Consider the following 17130-nt stretch of genomic DNA (forward strand, 5'->3'; position numbering starts at 1 on the left):
CAGGCTGCCTTTCAGTAGCCCTGCAGTGAAGTTTAACGCATCAGATATGTAAGCTATTTTAGTTCCGAGTTCTGCGTTTAAGTTCTCGCATCTTGATTTCCCTTGCTTTCACTTATTTTATACGAACTTATAGGTGGAGAATACAACTGATCCACGGCTGGCCATCACCTTTCGGAGAAAAGCCAAATTTCGAATGCAATTTTTTGCCCCATACAGACAGCTCACAGACAACAGCAAAGTTATCACTTAGTCTCATTTCCATTTAGACTTCACTAGCAATCAACTAACACATCTCCTTTCCCTCCTCCTTCCAGTTTCCATGACCAAGGCATGAGTGCCAAGTCCTGCAAGTCCAGAGGGACCCGAACAAGCCTCAGCTCAGTCGAGAATGAGGATCCAAACTTCGTGAGCCCATTCAAGAAGCTCCGATTGTGTTCTACGCCCAAGTTGAAATCGTCTAATAATCTACCATCGCCCTCTCTGTACATTTCTCCAAAACAAGCGCTTGGGAATAAGATTGGCAGTCTGGTTGCGGGAAAAGGTAGGTTCTTCATATTTTCATTCAAAACGACATAGTTTCTTTAAAACGTTAGATCCTTATGGGTGGGATTCTCATGTGGGGGTATTACCCTGTTTGTTTGTTTGTTTGTTTGTGGTTCCTTACCTGGAAAGTAGAGGGCAGCACCAGTCTCGGTCTGTTACTTGATGACCAGTTCCAGCTGCAAAATGTAGATGGCAGCAGGTGATACATAGCAAACATGTACACAATGCTTATCGCATCTTCTAGATGAGAGGATGTATGGAATGATTAATCTTGATGCACTCCAATTCAGCAACAAGTTCAAAATCTGTATGGAAATTTGAATCAGAAAATACTATTTACTTGAACGGGAGCAGGAACAATTCATAGAAGTCAGTCAACATAACAGCATACATAGAAATTAGCTTACCAGGGGTCGGACAGACTTTGCAAATTTGACGACAGGGCCGTACGCCCTAAACACTCAAACAAACTAACAATATCAACAGTGATAAATGTTTACTTCAAACTTTTAAGACAGTTTAAGCTAACAATGAGTAAGGATTTCATTTGAATGGCTGAGGCGAAGATCTGAGGCGATGAGTTTTTGCCTAGGTTTTTAATGGTGAGTCAGCTCGTTGGCCGAGTTTGTTTCAAATGACAACTCTTCCGTGCCCTGGTACTTGTGTGCAAGGGGTAGTTTGTTTTATTCAGCCATATTTACATTCCTTATAGATTTGATGTACCCCTGAGATGGAGAGACCCTTGCAATCAATGACTTCATGACCTACTGGGCTCCTGCCCATATTCTCCCTTTAAGAAAAACCCCAAAGAAGCTGATTTTGAAATGTAACCAATATTTTCTGTTCTGGATTTTTTCTCTTAAAAACTTGATTGCAAGGGTCCAAATTATAATTTCCTGTTGCCTGGGGTTGTCAACACTTTGGCTTATAGTTCATCTTACAGCTTTCCTTCCACCAAAACATGTGTCAAGTATTTTTTTAGGGCAGATTTGTTGTGTTTCCTCTTTGAAAAGTTGAAGGATACTTTAAGGGTCCAGGGCCTCGGGCATGACCTAAACCAATAACCTCTTGTCATCATGTTCATCAGGACTTCCACCCTTACCCTAATCCCAGGTATAGGATTACAGAGATCTGACGAGGATCAAAGGGGTCAAGTCCCCTCATGTCAACACATTCCCCCTTCTCATTTCCTGTTTTCAGGCCCCAGGGTTCTGGGGACATCTGACTCTTCTACGTAAGTCGTTATTCTGTCGTAATCAGGTAAAACTAACATGGTTATAATTGGATTTGGGTGCCCGGGTAGGGGATGAAAGGGATTTGGAGAAGATCAGAGGGTGTAAGTGGTTCCTCTGCTCTGGTTTGAGAAGGAAGGCGTCAAATGAATAGTATCAAAGGCATGTAAGCTGCTACAGTATGCACCCTTTCTGCATTGATGCAATATTGTGTTTTTGGACATGTTAGGCCTAAAACTTGTTAGCCTAAAAACAACGTTGAGATTTTTGATTGATTATTTTCTGATCCAAAGAATGTTATTGGCAGCTCTGCATGGTAAAACAAATAGAAGTGGCGAATTCCTTTCTGGTTGAAAGATCTGCAACTCTAAGTTGTCTTCATTACTCTCTGCAACCTGTCAGAGTTAAGGATCAAGTTGGTAATACAATACTAATCATTCTCAGAAAGTTGGCAATCAAAAATTCCTTGGTGTGGCATTGAACCTGAGCTGGTGTGCAGCAGATGCTATATTGAACATCGAACTCTTTGTGGTGGCTTACAGGACTGGTGCTAAACATCTTTCACAAGAACACACATGAAATAGTGTTTCAGTACTAGTCCCACTGTCTTCAGCCCTTGAAACGGCTTCGATATATGAATCAGAACTTATTCCTTATGTTTTTACTGGGCCATCCAAAACTCCCCATTTCTAAAAGTGCTTCGTGGCAGGTTTCCTCTAATATGGTTTGGTCAAAGACCACAATTTACTCTCAGACAAGTCTGTTTGGGTTTTTTCTGACCACTTGAGGAAGGGACGGTCATGATTAACTCCCTTTGATCTCTCTCCAAGTTGTTATACCTTTGCATTTGTTTCGAGAACCATGAAATCGTTTGGTCTTGGTTAGAGGGCAATATTGACTTGCCGCAAATTGGAGAGGTTAAACAAGGTTGATCAAGTGTGGCGTTTACTTTGGGTAAACTTTGCTATTTGTTGTAAAAATGTTCGATTTGGTCTCGGTTGAACTTGACCTGAAAATCATGTACACAAAGCAGTACATTGATGCACAGTGTGACGCGCTCAACTTACCTGACATGGACCGAGAGATTAGTGCATTATGATGTTTTTGCAGTGCCTTGATTTCTTGTTTGTCTAATTGATACTTCAACTTTTCCAGCGAAAGATTTTTGATCCGATTTTATGTAGCCATTCCTTTAAACGTTACTCACCAGGCAGGTGGCTATTTTCGAGTGACGGATTTTTATCGAAATTTTGTTCAGTTTTTTCCCCAAGACAACAGTCAGAAGTGTTACTTGTTGCCTAGCTGAGCAAAGACAAAGGACTTTAGTCAAGGATAAAGTGGTTGCATCATACAATTCTGAGTTAACAACACCATTTCATTTCATTTGATGATAATGATGACAATGAAAATTTATGAGCTTGGCAATATAGTATTGTTATGAGAACTGGATTTTATTTAGATCAATTTTGAGCAACTTTTATAAAAGTTTTGACACCGATTTTATGAAGAGTATCAAATTATGGACAGTAATTACTTATTGCTAATTATTGACGACGTCAACACTAATTAATACTCAAAGTGGAGTGGACTAGTATTTTGACACTGTTTTGAGAGTGTGATTGGCCTATCATTTGAGTAATAAGGCAACGTTACAATTGTTTTTGACTATATTTTGGAGTGTGCAGCTTGTTCAGAGAGGATTGAGAATTTGTGAGTGGTGTTCTGAGTTTTAGTTCTGAAACATTTCTAGATTGGAGAGGATTGCTGTCTAATGAGTGATATTGTTGATTGGATTAAGATCGAGAAACATGAGAATGTTTTGAGAGGATTTGTTTGTAGTGAGTTTTATTCATTTCGCGGATTCAGGTTTTCATGTTTTTACAACATTTTGGGATTTGAGGAAGTTTCTTATCATGGTTGTTGACTCAAGAATAGTGATGTCACCACCGCTTAACGATTGCAAGGACGATTTGAATAATTTGCATTCTGGGAAAGACGTTTCACCACGCTCTGGTTCAGGGTCGTCAGGATGTGACGGCAAGCCGGTTTATAGGAAAGCAAAAGGTAGGGCTTATGTTATTGCACAATGACAATAATTATGCTCACCATTAATGAAAACTTTGTACCCCTATGTGCCTGAGTGCCTGTCTTCTCTTACTCTTAGGACCCTTCGTGCCCTAAGGTGGCACATGGGGCGTTCCCCAGGGTCCTCCACTCAAGTCTGTTGGCTGCTCGCTGTCTGGCTGCCTCCCACGTTAGGCCCTTCTCTTGAAGTTCCTTTGCCATGGAATGCCGCCAGGTCTCTCTTGGTCTGCCTCTATTCCATCTCCCCTGTGGAGTGCCTGACTACTGCCAAAGAAATTTTAACTTCAGAGCCTACAGTGGACTCCAAACCACTGCCAAAATCCAATTTGTTTTGACTTTGGTGATGATGGTGCTGATGATTTGGTGTCAACCACTGCTCAATTTCTCTCTCATCATCCTTCATCTGACTTTGACCAGAGGTCTTTCGAAAAAAGCTTTTGGGATGTCTTCCTTAATGGACGCATTTAAAGTCAAGGGCCACGATAATATTGATCAAATAGTCACATTTCTTAAGCTTTTGCCACGTGACTATAAAGTGTTCAGAAATTTAAAATATATTTTCAACTGATGGAACAGTAAAGGTTATCCCCAAATTGCCTGTACCTTCAAACGGTCGATGAAATTACCAGTACTCTGATGTTTACACCTCTTTAGAGGGGTCTGATGACTTAGCTTTGCTGTTACCCAAGCTGAAGTTACTAATTAGCACCACTGATTAATCAACAATGGGAACTAGTAATTAAGACAATAGATCTGGAGATGAAAGAGAGTGGGTCAATTAGCAGTCACAATTAACCCTTGTAAGTTAATTGTGAAGTAACTATAATCATTCATGAAAAGTGTTAAACTTGTGAATCTTTTATCTTAAGTGCTGCATTGAAAAAGACAATGATGCTATTTGAGTTAAGGGTAAAGATCACAGGGTTTCTCTTCAAGTTGGTCCTCAGGTTTCCTTTTTCGTTTGAAGTGCAATATATGCGCGGGAAACCACCACAAGCCTCGCACTATGTGTCTCTTAAGTTCTTCCTCAGGTGTCTTCTCCTCTGTGTTTAAAGTGTGGTTTCTATGCTAAACCATCAAAAGCCCCTGTTGAGAGCTCTAATTCATACTGTAAGAAGTTGTGATATGTTATAGATCACACTTAAAACAAAACGTTTTTTGTGCGTCAAACACACTTTTGTGTCATTTTTGGTTATTTGGGATGAGGAGTCTCTCAGACTTTACTCTCTTCTCAGAAAGTGTTGATGTCACATCATCATGGGTAGTTACACCAACAGCACATTTCTACCCGCGTTCATTGACTTTGGGATGATTCTAGGTGGTAGTTATATTGATGCATCAGATTATATCGACTTGGCCGAGTTACTTTTCCCAGGTACGTGTTATTGCTGGTCATCAATTTATTTCTCTTTTCCCTCTCGATGTCAGAAATTGTGTCTGATGATGTCTTAATTTCAGTCTCAAACCTGTTGAACGAAGCCCAACAACCCTGTCTATTCCACTTAACAACTCCTCAACCCCATCTGGCAACTTTTGGAAGAAGTGAAAACTGCCCTTTTGCGTTCTTAACATTTTCCCCAATTGTATTTTTCAGGACAGCTGAAATTATCAATTTATATGAACTGTGGCCTTCTGACTGTACACAGTAAGTAGACATCTTTTTCTTTTACTTTATCATGCCATATGCAATGGGAAATATTAGTTTACTGCACCGAATATCATAATTGGTGACACATTTGAATATTATCTACCGGCTCGGATAAAAGTATCGAAGTACTGTTCAGCATTGCTATACTGCTGTGCATATGGGCTGCCTTAGGCCAAATAAGTATTTGGCAGCAAAAGGGTAAAATTGCAGAAATTAACAAAAGTTGAATTTCAAGATGGTTTCGTTATCATTATCATAGTGTATTGTCTTACAGTATCCTTTTCTCATGCGATTTCATGATACCTGAGGAATGTCATTTGCCGACATAGTAACACACACAAATTAGATAAATTAGTCTCGTTTGATGTGGAGACATTTACATTCAGGAAATTGACGGACCCTAATTGGTGTGGCGCTATTTTCTTAAATTGGATCATTTTTCTCCCTAGTTATTCAAGCTAGACGTCTCAAGTCCAAATGGAAAGCATTAGGAGATGCATATGTTAAGGTTAGTAAACATATATCGCAGCATTAACCCTCTTAGGACATAGGATGAGTGACAGTGACTCCACATTACAAATGGTACCAATGGGAAATGCTCATCAAGAGCTTTCCAACGGTTTGCAAATGATACCTACCATCAGAAAGTGCTCATCAAGAGCCATAATATCTTAATTTTTTGGGTGATGCCTGTTTCTTACTCTTGGTAATAGTAGTATTCATCACGGTGTCCTCCACTTTGGCAACAGAACAACTCTAGCATGGAGCTCTGTTCCCAGAAATCCTTACTCCCAAGTTGATCCCACAGAGCCTTCTGCAATCTTACATACAATGACTTAGTCCACCACATAATGATAGAACTTGTCTAAAAATGCTTGCTTTGGGTGTCCAAGATTCTACCAGGGATGTATGCAGCAGCTCCAGCTGTAAAGTGCATCACTTAACGTTGGAACTCTGACTCTAATGCTACCGTTACATGACCGTTTCCTATTACTGCTTCATAAGCCTTTTGTGGTGTCGGCCTTAATCTGTCAAATCAGGCTGCACACTGCTTGCCGGAGGGAGACATGCATTTGATGGGTGGTCACAAAGCTTATCTGAACTCATGATGGGGACCGTCCCTGGAAATGACGCCATTATTCTTTAAAGGGAGCGTGGTAATATTAAACCTCATCTGCAAATATTACCAATATTTTCTTACAGATTTCACTGGTGCCAGACACAGATAGAAGATCAAGATGTAAAACCGCTGTTATCCCTGACACAAATAACCCACTCTTTGACCAGAAGTTTTCATTGTAAGTATCAATCAGCCTAAACGCTACATTTAATAGTTGTTTAAGGTTTTATGTCACAGCACCAGGGACAAAGATCCTTGTAGCTATCCTCCCGTTCGCATGTTTGCTGCTCCAAGCACTGCAGCAGAGACCCTAGCTCATCTGATACATTATTTTCACTCTGAGGTCATGGCTAGCACATCTTCAATAGATTCGATTGCAGAAAATCGTGAAAATCTGTGATGTCTTTACCCAGTGATATGAATAAATTATTTTTTTTGCAGTGAACTTCTTGAGGAGGATCATCGGAAGCGTTTGCTGGTTTCTATATGGCACAGGGATGAGACAAATAAGTGAGTTGATTTTGATAAAAAGACGAATCACCAGAGGGGTGCACTGCTCAGTCAGTTTAAATTAAAACATGCTTGGGCTTAATCAAACATGAGTAAATATACCTTCGATACCTAATGTCAACAACTTTCAGATCTGATCAGAAGGGCAGCTCAAGGCCATAACATGAGTCACCAGTGTCAGCTAATTAGAAGTCGGCACTGATTGATTTGGACAACGCTGATAGGTTGGGGTTGAGATTAACAAGGAGTGTCATCTGCAACTGTCCTCTAAAGACAAGTGTGGATTTGGGATCCTAATTTGGCCTTGGGATTGATACAGATTGATTTTCCACCTGCCATCCTAAATTGGGCCTGATATAATGTGTACAGTCACACTTGATGTATGGTGATCTGGCAGACCAATTAATGTCTTAAGGTTATTGCTTTTCGTGTTAGCATACCTTTGTCAGCATACTGTTGTTACCTAATTGATTGGACATTATGCTACACTTTAAGAAAACCTTTCGGTATTGTGGCATAAACAAAGTAGAGAAACAGCTTCAGAGTTAAGTCAGGTAAAAGAAATGGCAGTTGCATACTGACATTTGATAACTGAGGCATGCAATGTCTAATAATGGTCAGAAAGGTTTATAAAGAATGGATCAATGTTGTGAAGGATCTTGAAGGGACTGGCCAGTCTTCATGAAAGTATGTTTTTTTGTAACAATAGTGCACTCTGCACTCGATGGAGCTCTTGCCATAAGATATTGTCACCTGGTGGGCTGGATGTCAATTAGCTCATCACGGAGACGCACTTATTGCGTATTAACGGTGGACTTACTCGATCGGGTGATATGAAATATGATATATGTGTCGATATCATGCAATATGAAGGCTTTATGGGTTCATGAGCCACATATATCAAAGTTATTGAAGGAATTAGTGTCAATCCATTAACCTGTAACCCTTTGGTAATGGCTGCTTAGTGATGGGGAGGTGTCTGTCCTGGTCTGGTGGGGGAAGGGGCAGGACATTTGTGATGAAATAATGTGCTGAAATTGAAAACGAAATTCACATTCAGATTTTATTGTATGAATAGTGCCATTTGTGGGGAAGTCAAGACAGCTTCATTTCTGTGGTTGAAAAGTAGATTTGGGCTTAAAAGATGTTTCAACTTTTGAGTAGATTTCCAAGGTTTTCTTGCCGTAACTGTAACCTTTTGGCTCATTATCTTAGTAACATCTTTGCTAATCAGCTCCTGTGTTTATGAATCTCATTAAGATGGGTGACGAAGCATGAATATCTGTCGGGACATTCCCCATCCATGTTGATCGTACTCAAGCGTTCAGATTGCACCCAGATTGTTTCCATTTGAATGCCTCTTCCCTTTTGTGCCCTTTCCTTCACGCCCTTAGTGATGTTAGCCCTTTAACCCCCTGCGGAGTGTGCTGGCTCAGTGGAAGAGTGTTTGACCATGGGTTCGAGACCCAGCCACTGTCACTCTGAATACTCTCAACTGGCCAAACATGGCCAGGCTTATCGAAGTATGTGCCCTCCTTGCAGTGGCAGGTTTCTAAGGGTGCATGCTACTTTGTTTGAATCGGTCGTCTCATTTCACCGCAAAGACGCTATAACCATGAAAACTGCAACTAAACAAATCCAAACGACCACAATAATTCATAGTTATTGCACATCTATCCCGTTATTCCACCGTTATTTTCACAAACTTCTCTGTCTATTTTTCAGCCGCAGCGAATTCTTGGGATGCATGTCCTTTGGTGTGAAACATCTTCTGGAGCCGACGAGACCCGTAAATGGCTGGTACTACCTCCTGACAGAGGACACTGGACGGAGGAAACACCTCCAGGCCCCGTCGGAAAAAAGTCCTGCACTTAAAGAGAGATGTGAGTTTCATGTTTTGTTTTTAGGTTGTGTTTCTTTTTGTAGATTTCTGTAACAACCTTGAGTAAAAAAGGGTCTATCCATCTCACATTTTTGCATTTGTTGAAATGACATCTGAACAATGACCCCTGGGTGTAATCTGGTGCACTTTCTGTAATGAACCTGCTCGATCTAAATATCACATTGGGGTGATTCTGAGACTGATTGTTCACTTTGAAGTTTTTGTCTACAAAGACAATTGGAAGGTTTATTCTATTCTAACAGGCCAGTTGGGAATCTGAAGAAGTACTTTTACAAACATGAATTGTGTCTCTCTGCAGTCAAACAAGTGTACAGTATTTTGTGCCAAGCTTATGAAGTTGGCAGATAACTCAAAAATTTAGCTCGATCTTTGCTTGGGTTGTTTGTGAAATATTTTCACGAAAGCAAAATAGTCCATTGAATCCTATTTGACGAAAAAGTGCATCATTGTTTGTTGTCGCACTTTTTGCCAATGAAGCCATAATAACATGTTTAATGGAATGGTGGTTTCTACGACGATGAAATCGCTTTAAGGACATAAGACGTGTGATCTGAACGCTAATGAACTGAATCGTGCTGACGGCGAAGCGTCACTCTTTACGTTGCATCAATAATGGGATATCTCCCTCCTGGCTAGCTGCATCATCACTTTGTGGTTGCCGCGTTTATCTAACGCAACGATGTCGGGGTAAAATGCAGTTTTATAGTGCCGAGACACTATGTGCTGAAATGCATCATTGGCAATTAATTATAGCAAATTAACTACGTATCTGAATCTTACTGCAAGTATACCAAAGTACATTTAACCCTGTCATGATGTAAGGACTGGGGATATCTCATCACCTAGTACAGCATCGCACAGTCTCATTCTCGACATGCCCCTCCTCCCCACCACAATTTTTTTGCATCATTCAGTCAAGACCACAGGGTCAGACATCCTAATTAAGCCCTCCAGGCATATAGGCATTGTATTTTCTTGATCAATCCTAAAATACCCCAATGACTTGCTATGAGAAACTACGGTATCTTGTGTTAATTGCCACCTGTTGCACTCATCGCTCAGCCTCATTCTGGACACAGCCCCTCTTCCCCACCGCAACGCGTCTTCACTGCGATTAGCTTCATCAAGTATTCCGCATGAAGGACGTGCCTGTCACACTTCGTCGGGGCACCGAACGAGCAGACGATGTTTTAATTACAAACTTGTTGCACATGGGTGCTGACATGGTGTCCGCTTTCTATCAAATTGATTAGAGTAAAGTTTTGATAAAACTTTGGAATTTCGGACTTTATTGCAGGCTGAAACCTTTGTTTTGTTAAGGATTACTTGAAGTTTGCACTTGTCTCAACGAGCACAAGATTACGGTTTTGTTTTCCATCTTTTAGTGATTTTGTTCTATCAGACGGACGTGGTTTTCAATTTGCTATCAAAATTTCTTGATTCAGATGTTTTTTGATCAAATTTATAGTTTTGTTATGGATTGCAGGATGTGGGAAAACTTTGTTCTTGTCGATAAATTTCGACCTCCAACTTGCGATGATTAAAATACAAGCTCTGATTTATTGAGGACAGATGTGACTGCGAGGAATTTGAACTAGGAATATATCCTATTTAATGCTTGCATCAGTTGGAATATTACTTTGAAAAACGTGTCATTCACAGAGTGTTTGAATGTGTTTTTATATTCAAATCCCATATTTGTAACCATTCCATTGCCGTTTTCATCACAAAGTGTTTCGTGGTGAAGTCTTCCTCAAAACTGCCGCACTGAAATATACCAGTCAAGGCATTTCATATGAGGGAGCCTACACTGGCATTGTGGACCAATATCCCTCTATCCCTCATTTTGATTAATATCTGGACACTGAAGTTTGTCTTTACGGTTTTGCACTCCAGTCTCTGTGTTGATGGTAGTGACAGTCTCCCTCGAACCGAGGCTAAGCAGCTTAGCAGATGTCGAGTAAATTCCTCCACAAGGCGTCAAAATGAGATTGAATCTGTTTTAAGTTTAATTTGATCCTTTGTGCGTAGCTAATTGGAATCTGCTTAGCTTCCTTCGTGTCACACAAGTTCGTCTTCTCGACTTCCTTGATGAAAATAACTCCAAACTTATTCCAACACTTTACTTTTTGTTTGTTGTCGCGGAATTCAACACAACGCAATTTTGATTAGATAACTTTTTAATTTGTGGGGTTGGTGAGTTTTTGTATGATTTCAAAAGTGAATATCAGGCACAAACTAAAATGAGAAACTGAGAAGATTATAGCAGTGGAAGAGTTAAAGTGCCCAGAAAATGGTGGTTCCTCACTATTTCCTTTCCCATCCTTTGCATCCAGAACACAAAAAATGAAAATCATTCCAATTATCTTTTGCTTGTGAAATTAATCCGTTAGGAAATCTCTGTTCCGGAAATCAAGTTTTTGACATTTCTGTTCCACCCTAAGGTGACGAGAATCACATGTGCATCTTAAATGATAGGTTTTGATGGGAAAATGATTGAAACCAAGCTGTGTCTTTTTTCCGTCACATCAACTTGTCATTTCATCAGATCTGTTAGGGTTTGATTGTTTTCCTTTGATCTGTAATTAGAATTGCGAGGGATGGATAAGTCCTGTCCGTTATTGAGGTGGCCAGTGATTAGTTCAAAATTTGAATATCGGTATCCATGATTTAGAGGCATTTTGGTTACAAAGTTCAGATTTGATTGGAGTTCAAACTAGATTTGGAATATCAACATTTGGTAGTTTGCAAAATTGTTTTTTCAAAGGCTGGTTTTTGATACCCAGATAAAGGTCAATGAGGCTGTGAATTTTATGATGCTTCGTGTGAGATGGACATGGATTAGGATTCCCTTTGGTTTCTGATGGGGGCCATGTTGGAAATGTTACGTAGAATCGGAAAGATTTTAGGTAAAAGTACATGTATTTGTCATTTTGTTTTCAGTGTTTGACTGAGAGTTTGATGATTCCGTTAAAAATAATCAGTAATATTGTGTGTCTTATTTTGTTCTGAAAACTGGCAAATGGAGTTTGGATGGAACACAGAGTAAAATGGCCTGTTCATATGGTCAGTTGATTTATTTTGTCCCAGATATCTGCACAATGTACCATATAGTCATAGTAATATTATGAATTTCGACGTTTTTTATTTGCAGGTCACAAAAATATTCCTGAAGTCAACAAAGATGTGCTATGGATGGACCCACTCAATGTAAGTTCATTTTCATTAAGTTTACTTCCTTTTTGGCTGTACCACTATGTCCTTGACTAACTCAGAGGGGTAATTAATAGCAAAACACTAGTAATGCCCCAGCTAGGTGGCGCTGAGAGGAAGTCAATCGAACCTTCGGTACTTTACCCAACTAAATTCAAAACCATTATTGTGTTATTATGCCTTGAGTGTAGAGTTTTAACACCATGGCTGGCCAATTTCACGTCAAAGTAAAACATAGTGCACACTTAACGGGATCATTTCACCGACGTTTAAATCTTATTCTATCGCTGCAAATTCAATTTACGCAACAAGATGTATAATCAAACCTGGGATTTGTCTTCATTTGCGACTAATTCTCGGCTGTAAATTAACTGTGGGTGTGGTTTGTCGCAGGTGGTATCTCAGGAAAGTACAATTGGCTAAATAGGGACGCCATGATGATTGCATTTCTTCATTCCGTATCCTCTTAAGATGTAGGGCAGTTGGAGCAAACATATTCAGTGGTCGTCAAAAATGAAATAAGGACAGAAAAGCAACTTGCCTTTACTTTGCTTAGAACCATAGATCTTTGGTTCGCCAGTCTACTGCTCTACCCATTGAGCTATCGAAGTTCCCTGTTCTATTGCACTGTTTGACATGTTAATTACAGCCAACTGAGATCAATGTAATCCCGGGGAGAGGCCGTTAAGAAAACTTATCAGTGAAAGTATGGGTAATGGTCCTGTTTTAGAGAAATTGGAAAAATTTTAGATGAGGTTGAAGTCCCATAAAATTACAAGATGAAATAATCATTCAGCAGGTGTCATCTGATTGCTAACGAATCCCTTGAGTGTCATTAAATTGTATTTGATGGTGAAATTTCTGCAATGTGAGCCAGAACTGCTTCAGGAATGATATGGTAAATTTGAGATGCTGAGATGTGACTAATACCGAGGCAGTATTGGCATGCGTAGGCTTGTGCCTCTTATGTCGTTCGTTGTCGACATCTTGACAAATTAGATATGTCACCACCACTTGAGGATTGTGACAAGGTGGTGCAATCAACTAAGTAAAATGGCCAAAATAGTTCTCCTCAAAATAAATAAATTGAAAGTAAAAATATTCCAATAGTTCTTACCATGTGCTCTCGCCTGTCTCCAATATCATTACTGACGTCAAGTCAGGCCATATTAGCTGCTAGAATCTTGAAAAATGCACACAATTATCTGCGGTAAATCAGCCAGAAATTGCTAATAGAAGGTAATTTACGGCTTACTGGCTTACGAGCTAATACTGGGTACTTGCAATTTCATGTTTTTATGGTACTGTTCCTACAAAATACATGAATTGGTAATTTGCACACGGATGTCTTAGGCGGATTAGAAGTGGGAGGCTGTAGAAGTTTAGGGACATGTATGCGCCCATCACTCAGGTGCATCTACATCTTTAGACTTTCAAATACCGGCACTATTTTCACAAGTCAAATATTTTTGAAATTTTCACAATAGAGGGGTATAGTTGTGAACTTAAAAAACTCATGTATGACCTGATGATGTATCAGTTAGTTGCTTTGATGCCGACTGAGGCGTGGGAAGAGCATTGTCTTGCTTGAACGAAATTCGCTAAAAGAACTATTCTTGGCTTTGGCAGCCCTTGGAGGTCTAGTCGCATGTAGTGTTGCGCGCAGCTGGCGAGCTGACTTGTGGCAATATCTCTTCATAAAAAGTTGTTATTTCCACACATTTGCGACCGCTTCCAGCTGGCGCTGCTCTCCTTTGTGAGCTAACAAAGTAATTAACAACCGTGCTCTAATTGAACACTATTACCATTCTGACAACTTTTTTGTCCGTGCAATGATTAGCAGCATTCAGGCAAGTGATCATATGCAACAAATAAAAACTTGCCTTGCCCTCAGCTATGCGGATACGAATCACCAAAGTTAATGGAGAAAATGTTTGTTTTTTCCTTGGTTTTTCCGGAGGGGTGTGGTGCAGATGTATTATCTACCTTACCTACCCTTTGAGCAATATTGCTTGAGCAAGTCATACAGAACCATTCTTCAGGAAAGGTGCAGAATGCTAGCAAATAATTATAATCTTTATCCGCCTCCTCAAAAGCCAATTTCCCTCTGTTACCAAAGCCCTAGATAAATTTTTGATATCAAACTATAAATTTCAACATTTGCCTTGATTTCACATTAGATTTGATGTGAATGAAAAATTAGCATTCGCTATCTGCAGCAGTGAATTCATCCCGAGATGCCACAGCAACCCGTGATTGAATTAGCTTCCTTTCCCCAGATCCTTTCGTGCTCTCACTGCATCTCTAAACTAATTCGTATTTCTCATTACTCATCGGTGATTAGCCAATCAACACCAATTATTATCGCACAGGTCATTTCTGAGTTTGATGGAAAAGAAATTAGCAAATTAAAATTGTCAAGAATATGAGTAAACTAATTATTGTCAGATTGGCCATATTTGATAGTTTGCACGCTCACGTTTATGGGTTCGTTTTAATAGTCAAGCCAAAGGGTTCGTGGTCTGCTGCTAACGCTTAACAGTACCAGGGATTGAAGCCAGTATAGTAAGAATAACCTCTGTCATTACTTACCTTTCTCCTCCATCTTATTCTTTTAGATTACTATTAAGAGACGGAAGACTGGATATGGATTCACACTTGTGGGCTGCAGCCCAGCTGCCATTGGCCGTATTGATGCAGGTAAGCCTATAGATTTACTCATCAAGATCAAAACCATTCTTTCAAACTAATATTGTAATAGTTGTCCCCACATTTGTTTGCCATTGACCTTAGTCATCTCATTCCTCTGTTGACAAGACGAAGAGCACCTGTGAAGTAACTTCAATATAAACTAGAAGCCCAAGGGCCTGTCACTCAGCGCAGAATAATAGCTAATGGCCTTGACCTTAATCTGAATTTGACCTTTCAGGTTCTGCAGCAGAAGAGGCTGGGCTGCAGAGTGGTGACTGTATTGTCCGAATCAATGGACAAAATGTCTCTCGGTCATCAGCGGATAGCGTTGGGCGAATCATTCGGTAAGCAAATATCTTGTTATATCAGTCCATTAGACAAAGTATGTGTAATGCAGACATGCAGTGTGTTGAAACTTAGCTGCTCAGAGAATCTTCCAAGAAAACGTTTTAAAAAGCTTAGAATTCTCCAAGGCTTTTGACATGCTACATATATTTGTTGGAAGCCCTCAATTACCACTTTCTGGAGGTAGCACTCAGTGTCATGGGGGCACCACAGGACAGGCCTGCAACATACACTGATGTAATTACTGTCAACATGGTCAACATAAGGTGAGGCCATGCGGCTGAACAAATATTTGGACCCAACATTATGATATTCTGATTTCAAGATTATCTGTTTCCCCTAGTTTTGCCTGATTCTTAGCTAACATTAGCTAAGCATTTTTTCTCCGTCATAATTACTGAATATTTGTACAGGTGACTGCATAAGCAGTAATCAAAAGGTTTCACAATTAATCTGAGATGAATTACAAGGGTTTTGTTGACATCAAGTTATGTTTTGAGGCAAGTTCCTTGTAAAAAAATGGATATCTGGTTTATGCTGTTAAGAAAAACTGTTGTGTTTCATGAGTTTATTCTTATTTTTACAGCCACTGTCGCCAAAAGGTCATCCTGGATATCCAGCGGGCAAAGAGGCTGGACGTCCCCGTTATGGAATCCCTTGAAAGCAGCCCATCCATCCAGCATGCAGGAGACTCGAAACGACCATCACGATCTGTCGAGAATGACCACCTCGCAGACTCATCGGACGATTCAAAAGAGAATCAAACTCGACAGAGGTTGGAGTCACGAGGGGTTAATACTGTAACACCATCTTTAACCTTTAATTATCAGGTAAGTGAGTATCGACCATCAACATCAGTCAGTCATACTTGCCAACAAATCATGGTCATATTTCCAAAAGGAATTGCTATCAGTAATGTCATTTGGCATCAAAATGGTTGTGACCGGCGTTTCTCTGAAGGAACTTGTCACAGCACCTGCATGTGTTGTGTCCTTACAAAGATGTTTATCACTGCATGTTCATCACAAAACGATGCTTGGTCATAAATCATGGTCATATTTCCATTAAGCATTACTGTCTGTTCCTGGTTACTAATTGACATGACAAGATAAGGAAGATGTCCTGATTAATCGCAACACAATAGTTAAATCAATAGATTTGACCTCGCATGTTAATCCATTGGGACATTTGAGATGATATTAGAAATTGCATCATTACTCAAAATGAAACAAAAGGTTTCTAGAGACAAGATTTTGTCAGCTAATTTTGGTCAGGGGCTTATTGGCAAGGACATTTTTTTTGGTGCCAGATATAGTGTAACCGTATCTTGATTATTTTCTCTTTAGGACTTGCCAGATATTGAGACATTTCGACAAGAAGCCACACAGAGATTATTAAAATGTGAGGAGTTGTACATCAAGTCTATGAGAGACGGTATCAGCCGGTATCTAAAACCGCTTAAACGGCAGATACTGTCAACAACAGAGCACAGCACCGTGTTCCAAAATATTGAAAAGCTCGTGACGATCTCGGAGTATTACGTCCGTCAGCTGAAGCTTAATAGTCTGCCGTATATCGACATGGACAAGCAGCGAGATGGCTTTATTGATGCTGGCGGATACATCTATATGTCGAAGGTAAAAAATGATTTGACTAAAATATTTTGAAAGGAGTTTTAAAGGGGGACTACAGACTTAGGTTAGGGGGGTCAGACAGGTGGTCTCCATATGGCTTTAATGCACAGTTAGAGAGCTAGGTCTGGATTGACTTCACGACAATAATATTCCCCGCACAAGTGTTTGTTAAGAAAAAGCCATCCACAGAATCTGTGTTGGTTTGG

General features: G+C 40.0%; 1 protein-coding gene across 2 annotated transcripts in view; it reads left to right on the top strand.

Annotated features, from left to right (window-relative positions):
• LOC135501812 (uncharacterized) overlaps nt 1-17130 on the top strand; it is a 32430-nt gene that overhangs the window by 11939 nt on the left and 3361 nt on the right. The window contains exons 2-12 of one of the 2 annotated variants that reach the window (XM_064794140.1): nt 315-541; nt 5455-5505; nt 5958-6016; nt 6712-6806; nt 7070-7138; nt 8864-9021; nt 12196-12251; nt 14873-14954; nt 15184-15289; nt 15877-16120; nt 16637-16927. In XM_064794140.1, coding sequence (XP_064650210.1) covers nt 331-541; nt 5455-5505; nt 5958-6016; nt 6712-6806; nt 7070-7138; nt 8864-9021; nt 12196-12251; nt 14873-14954; nt 15184-15289; nt 15877-16120; nt 16637-16927 — 1422 coding nt within the window. In that variant the 5' untranslated portion in view covers nt 315-330. Of the gene's footprint in view, nt 1-314; nt 542-3673; nt 3840-5454; nt 5506-5957; nt 6017-6711; nt 6807-7069; nt 7139-8863; nt 9022-12195; nt 12252-14872; nt 14955-15183; nt 15290-15876; nt 16121-16636; nt 16928-17130 lie in introns of those variants that run through there. The other variant, XM_064794141.1, reaches the window with a different exon arrangement.

Source organism: Lineus longissimus, chromosome 17, assembly GCF_910592395.1.
Source record: "Lineus longissimus chromosome 17, tnLinLong1.2, whole genome shotgun sequence".
NCBI lineage: Eukaryota > Metazoa > Nemertea > Pilidiophora > Heteronemertea > Lineidae > Lineus > Lineus longissimus.